The sequence below is a fragment of the Pezoporus occidentalis genome, unplaced genomic scaffold, assembly GCF_034315485.1.
Source record: "Pezoporus occidentalis ecotype Australia unplaced genomic scaffold, CSIRO_AGI_Poc_V1 ctg61, whole genome shotgun sequence".
NCBI lineage: Eukaryota > Metazoa > Chordata > Aves > Psittaciformes > Psittacidae > Pezoporus > Pezoporus occidentalis.
Genome location: NW_026915955.1, coordinates 1,367,187 through 1,373,028, shown reverse-complemented (window position 1 = coordinate 1,373,028; position 5,842 = coordinate 1,367,187). Strand labels below are relative to the sequence as shown.

Below are 5,842 nucleotides of genomic sequence, written 5' to 3'. Positions count from 1 at the left end.
TTACTGCAATCTCAAACTGTCATCATGAAATGAAGTGCAAAGGGTATTGTTAAATTCCTTATCAACACATTTAATTAGTGACCTTATTAAACACTTCCCAGATGGCCACCGTTTGCAAAACAAATGAGTCTCCAGTGAGTGATTTCATATGTTTTAACTTCCCTAAAAACTTGTGTAAAGCAATTACTCCAGCATGATGAAAGGCTGTTTCACCAGTAAACCTATGTCTGTTCATTTTGCCACTGGTGAGCACAATTTGCAATGTCACCTTCCTCTCATACTTCGCTCAAAACTGACAGTAAACTTCAGAGTCATGGACTGGCGCCTGTTCCTCCGCCTCAGTGCCTGTAGCTTGTATTTTTGTGATTGCAACACAGTACTGCAGTCTGTAGGCTGCCACCTTGTATGGCCTTATGCACGGTGGTCCTACCTGCAGCTGGGTCTCTCTCAGATGCAGCAGCATGGGGGATGAGAAGGAGCACCAATTCTCCAAGAAGGACCCTTCCAGATGCCTCACAAGGAAACCCTTGCTCTAAAATGGGGTGATTTAAACTGCTCAATAAAATAAATACATTAGTGCATTGTTCAAACAGAAAAGAATGGGCTGTCAAACTGTAAATATTACGAAGCATATGGCTTTCCTTAAATCATTAACTTCGGCTCGTTGTCGACACTGCACAATCTCTGTCATCTGCAATGCATTAATACTCATTCAACAAGGAAAAAAATACTAGATACAGTCAAACATAAGATACTTAGTGTTCTACAAGTTTTTACTTCTGTTTTTCTGATCATCTTTGTTATCTATAACACTACTTTCACACTACTGCATCTAATTCAGAAAAAGATTATGCCTACAGCATATGTAAGCACTTTTTTTACTAGTCTGTTTCCATTAAACATAGCCTAATTTTATAAAATCCTATGATGAAATTACTGGCCTTGTAGACAAGAAAAGAGCAGTGTATACTGTCTACCTAAACTTCAGCAGGACTTTTCGCACTGGCCCCCATTAGATCCTCGTAAAAAAGGTAATGAAGTATAGGCTGCATTAGCAGACAGTGAAGTGGATTTATAATTGGCTGAACAGGCAGGCCCAGAGTATGGTGATCATTGACACAAAGACTAGTTGGAATTCAGCAGCTAGTGGTGTACCCCAGGGGTTAACAGTGGGTTCAATCCTGTTCAACATCTTCATTAATGATCTGGATGATGGGGCAGAGTGCACTCTTCCAACCTAACCACTCTGCGATTCTGTGATTTTGTGAAATTTAATTCTCATAATATTTGCTGAGTCTTGCATAATAACCAGATTTTTCCAATTAAGTGTGATTTCCTACTTTGTAGGGGTTTTAACACAATTTTTTCACCTTCATGCTGCCATGCATGAGAAATTGAAAATATTTCTGTGTGATAACTGTGCAACAGCCTACGTAAAACAAATCATTTCCTACGAGAACAGATCCATGGGTAACTTAGGCAGTGGGAGCTCTACCACCCACTCCTAGGTGTCTCAACTTCTTATTGCCCATAGGTATAGGAAAAGTCAATCTCCTTTAACACTGAGTACTCACCACATATTGACTAGAAGATACCCATTGGTTAAAGAGAGATCACTGAGAACAAAGTGCATCCTAAACCCTTCATACTTTCTCAGTTACCATCAGGAGAAAACATTTATTGAGAAAATTTGAGCTTGCATTTTGTTCTCTATTGCTGTGATTTCTGCTTTGCTGAAGACTTCCCAGAGGAATAAGAGCAGTTAGTAATTAACCAAATATTTCTCACCAATCAATAATTAAGAACAGCATGGAAATTATGAGGTACAACATGTAGGAAACTCATAGGCTTAACTCATTTGTAACAAAACTCAACTGCTTTACCAGAGAAAGTGATAGCTACAAAAATTTTCCCTCCATGCTGCCTTTGCAGTACAGCAGTGCTTCACATGACCAGTTCTCAAGGACAATTTCTAAGAACCTTTCTGTAGTCTTGCTTTAACCCAGTTAAACAGTTTCTTTTGAAAAGGTTTCAGTTCCTGTACATTTCTTAGCAGGTTTTAGGCATTTCATTTCGGAAAGGTGAAGTGTCAAATTGTTCTCCCATCACGGTCTTCTGTCCATCCTGAAAAGAGGATCAATGGTGAGGCACATGGAACACTGCTTTCTGAAGGTAATATTTTTCCAACTATAGCCTCTTTCCACAGATTATTTTTTTATTCTTATTTTTCTGCAACAATTAATGTTTTAGTTACTTCTTTCAGTAAAGGATCATTTGTGTAAAACTTGCATATCTTCCACTTGATTACTTAAAAATAAAGTTACTACACATGCCTGTCTCAAAAATACTGTCAGATCTCAAAGATAAAGTAGTTCTGCTGTACACAGTGACAAAATTTTACTATTTTAGGAGTCTGCAAATGATTCTCTTGTAGATAATCCCAGAGATCTGTGTTTTATTTCCAAGAGAAATTTTCCTTTTTTGTCTTCAAAGCAGCTACCATAAAGGTAGACTCCTTTAGGCGTTCTTAATTTTCCCTTAATTAATTTTAAAAGACATGTTTATTTTCTGCCCTGTTCTCATTACACACTATATATCACAGATAAAAATCCTGCCTGTGCTGAACAGCAGTCATTTACCTTTGAATTTGTAATACATCTTCAATCCACCTGCAAAAGCCTCAGCATTAAATCTGAACATCCACCTCTAACCTCAGAGGACTCCACTTACTCACATTAACTATGAATTAATTTTGTCTTTTCTTGTAGCAAATAAATACTACCTGTACTATTTTTTATTTCTTTATAAATAATGGATTGTCCAATAACAGATGATAGACTGACCTGAATTAACACTTCATTTTATCTGTTTCTGCAATGGATGGGTGTTGCAGAATGGCTCCAAGAGCAAGACCATGGATCCTTAGAGGCCTTGTGCGAGCAAAGCAAAGTGTAGGCCTCACAGGTAACCGGAAACCGGATGTGGGAGGAGAATGTAAAGGAAGCCGTGTAAAACTAACCAATACTGTTGTGACTAGTAGACATGGCTAACACCACACAGATATAAGCAATGTGCGCCACGAATAAAGTAGAAGCTTGCTTATCACCCATATTGGGTTGGCGTGTCTTGCTTCTCCTCGCCGCTAACAGATGGGGAAGACTTTCTGTACATCATGTGAAAGCTACAGATGCAGTCAGCATGAGGGAAAGTTCCATTGCAGCCTGTTAAATTACAAGATGGTAACCTTCAAGGTTAGTAAATATTTCATTTCTAAGTTTCACTAGAAATTGTAATTACCAAAAAATGTGAAAGAATGTAATGGCTACTAAGATAAATAGAAGCCAGAATATCTTTCCTTCACCTTCATCCTTAGCCTCTCCTTTCAAACATTCATTTCAGTATAACTTGTATCTACCTTAATTCATCAATATAACTCCTCTATACATTGAGTAAATGAGTTAGTAAAGCAGACAAAAATAGTGGTCTTTGGAATCAGACGCTTGTCTTTGTTTATCTCCTGTTGATGTAAAGCCCTAAATTCTGTACATATTTTTAACTCAAAATCTCCTGGGAATTAAATGTAATGTCATGAAAGAAAAATAAATTCCCACCTTTCATTGATCTGAGCCAAATTACAGAGATGGTCTGCCTTTTACTGACATTGCAGTTTTGCAGGAAAATAACAAAACAGGAAAACATCTACTTAAAGAATTTATTGATGGTATTGTTAAAAGAGATGCAGGTAGGATTATCCTATAAAACTGAATGCCAAGCACTCTTTTCGATCTTTCGATGCTCTGTTTCTGTATTTTCTTAATTCCAGGGTGATACCTATTGGAAAAATTCCATGGACCAAGCTGCTTCCCAAGTTCCTTTTAAGTAGGCTAAATTGCTGTGGAGAAGAGTATCTTTTTCTGATTCTGTTTCTAAATTTGCTCTTAGTCTAAAACAAGCTATCAGGAAAAGAGGTAGAAGAAATGGGTATGGCTCTCCTCAGATAAATGAAGGAAATATATTGCCCCTTGAAAATACTCATTAATTTATTCATTAAGACAAGAAAAAAATTGCATTTGAATTACTGCATTTTGCTTAGTAATTGAATTCATGCTCTTGACTTACTTTATATTGTATTCTCATGTTAGGATTTGGAATCTTACAGAAACTTGTGAAAATAAATTTGCCTATGGAACATCATCTCCAATAGAAAAGTTTAATAAAGGATTGATTATGCTTTCTTCAAATAACTCAAGCAATTTAACTCATTGCTCTGACTTTGGAAATAGGTCCTGTTCTGAGACCTTTAGGTCACCTGGAGTATGAGGGGTAATGTATCTATACATAACAGCAGCCTTCATTCTCACCATCTCAGGGAATCTGGCCATAGTTGTCTCTATCTCGTATTTCTAGCAGCTCCATTCTCCGCCAATTTCCTCATCCTATCCATGGCTGTCACTGATTTCCTGCTGGGCTTTGCCATTACGCCTTATAGCATGGTGAGGTCTGTGGTATTTTGGGATGATGTTCTGCAAAGTTCATTACAGTTTCAACCTCATGCTCTGCTTAGTTTCCATTTTCCGTCTTTGTTCCATTGCTGTGGATCGGTTTTATGCAATCTGCCATCCTCTGCATTACACCAGCACCATGACTGTCATCACCATAAAACAAGTCCTAGTAGTGTGCTGGTCAGTGCCTGCGGCTTTTGCTTTTGGTGTGGTTTTCTCAGAAGCTTATGCTTCTGGAATTGAGGGCTATGAAATGCTGGTTAAATGCTCGAGCTCATGTCCTATTATGTTCAACAAACAGTGGGGGACTATTTTATTCACAATTGGTTTACTTGCCCCTTCTTGTATAATGATAGGGATTTATGTTAAAATTCTAACAGTATCCCAAAGGCACACATGTGAGTTGAGCCAGGCACAAAGACAAACAAAAAATAAGACAAATGATCTTTCTGGGAATAAAGATAGGAAAGCTGCAAAGACTTTGAGCATAGTTATGCTGGGTTTCTTAATATGCTGGTTTCCTTGTTTTTTCACTATCTTAATTGATACATTTTTAAATTTCTTTACTCCTTTACCTTTGTTTGATGCTCTAAACTGCTCTGGGTATTTAAATTATTTCTGTAATCCTTTAATATATGGCTTTTTCTATCCATGGTTTCAGAAGACATTTCTCTTAAAAGGCAAGATATTTAACCCATATTTTCATACAGTAAAACTTCTAGCTGAATATCAGTCACAGTAATAGATTCTACTATAGACAGCAGCTCTAGAAATGAAGAACTGTGGGTTACTGAATATCATTATATATATATAAAATTGCTGAATATTCAATATTCAATAATATGAATTATCCATATTAGTAGAAGCCTGAAATGCACAATATGAATTTTAATTCAGTCCTGTAAAATCATCTTAATGTTTCTTTAATAAAATCAGACTCACTTGATATATTTGTTTACCAGTTGTGTTTCCTTTTTAACGTCCTGATAGCATTTCAGAAGTTTAAGTCTTTCTAGAATATTTAGTACATCTGGTTTTCTAACTTCAGAAAGTACCTACATGCAGTCCATAAACTCAGTATTTCACCTCACCTTGTATATATGCATCTAATTTTCCTTGAGGGTCACCATCAATAATCTCCTAAACTGAGTACACCCTAGGCTCATATGGTGAGACTCTTTGTTACCCTTTTGTGACTGGGACATTAGCAGATGTATAGAGTCTGCTGTTATTCCCAAGCAGATAGAATTTGGATGTAATTTTGGCTTGAAGTTGATCTTTTCCCCTGAAAACAGTAGAACTGGGTTTTCAGCACCTATCCTCTGTGTGCTTTGTACCTG

The 5,842-nt window shown here is 36.9% G+C and overlaps 1 protein-coding gene across 1 annotated transcript; it reads left to right on the top strand.

Moving 5' to 3' along the window:
• Positions 1 to 1,406: 1,406 nt before the first annotated feature.
• Positions 1,407 to 5,398, top strand: LOC134174561 (trace amine-associated receptor 2-like). The gene is given in 5 exon segments (XM_062639677.1): positions 1,407 to 2,172; positions 3,159 to 3,251; positions 4,143 to 4,420; positions 4,423 to 4,501; positions 4,503 to 5,398. Coding segments are annotated over 3 exon segments (1,014 nt in total). The 5' UTR covers positions 1,407 to 2,172; positions 3,159 to 3,251; positions 4,143 to 4,227; the 3' UTR covers positions 5,245 to 5,398.
• Positions 5,399 to 5,842: the final 444 nt, after the last annotated feature.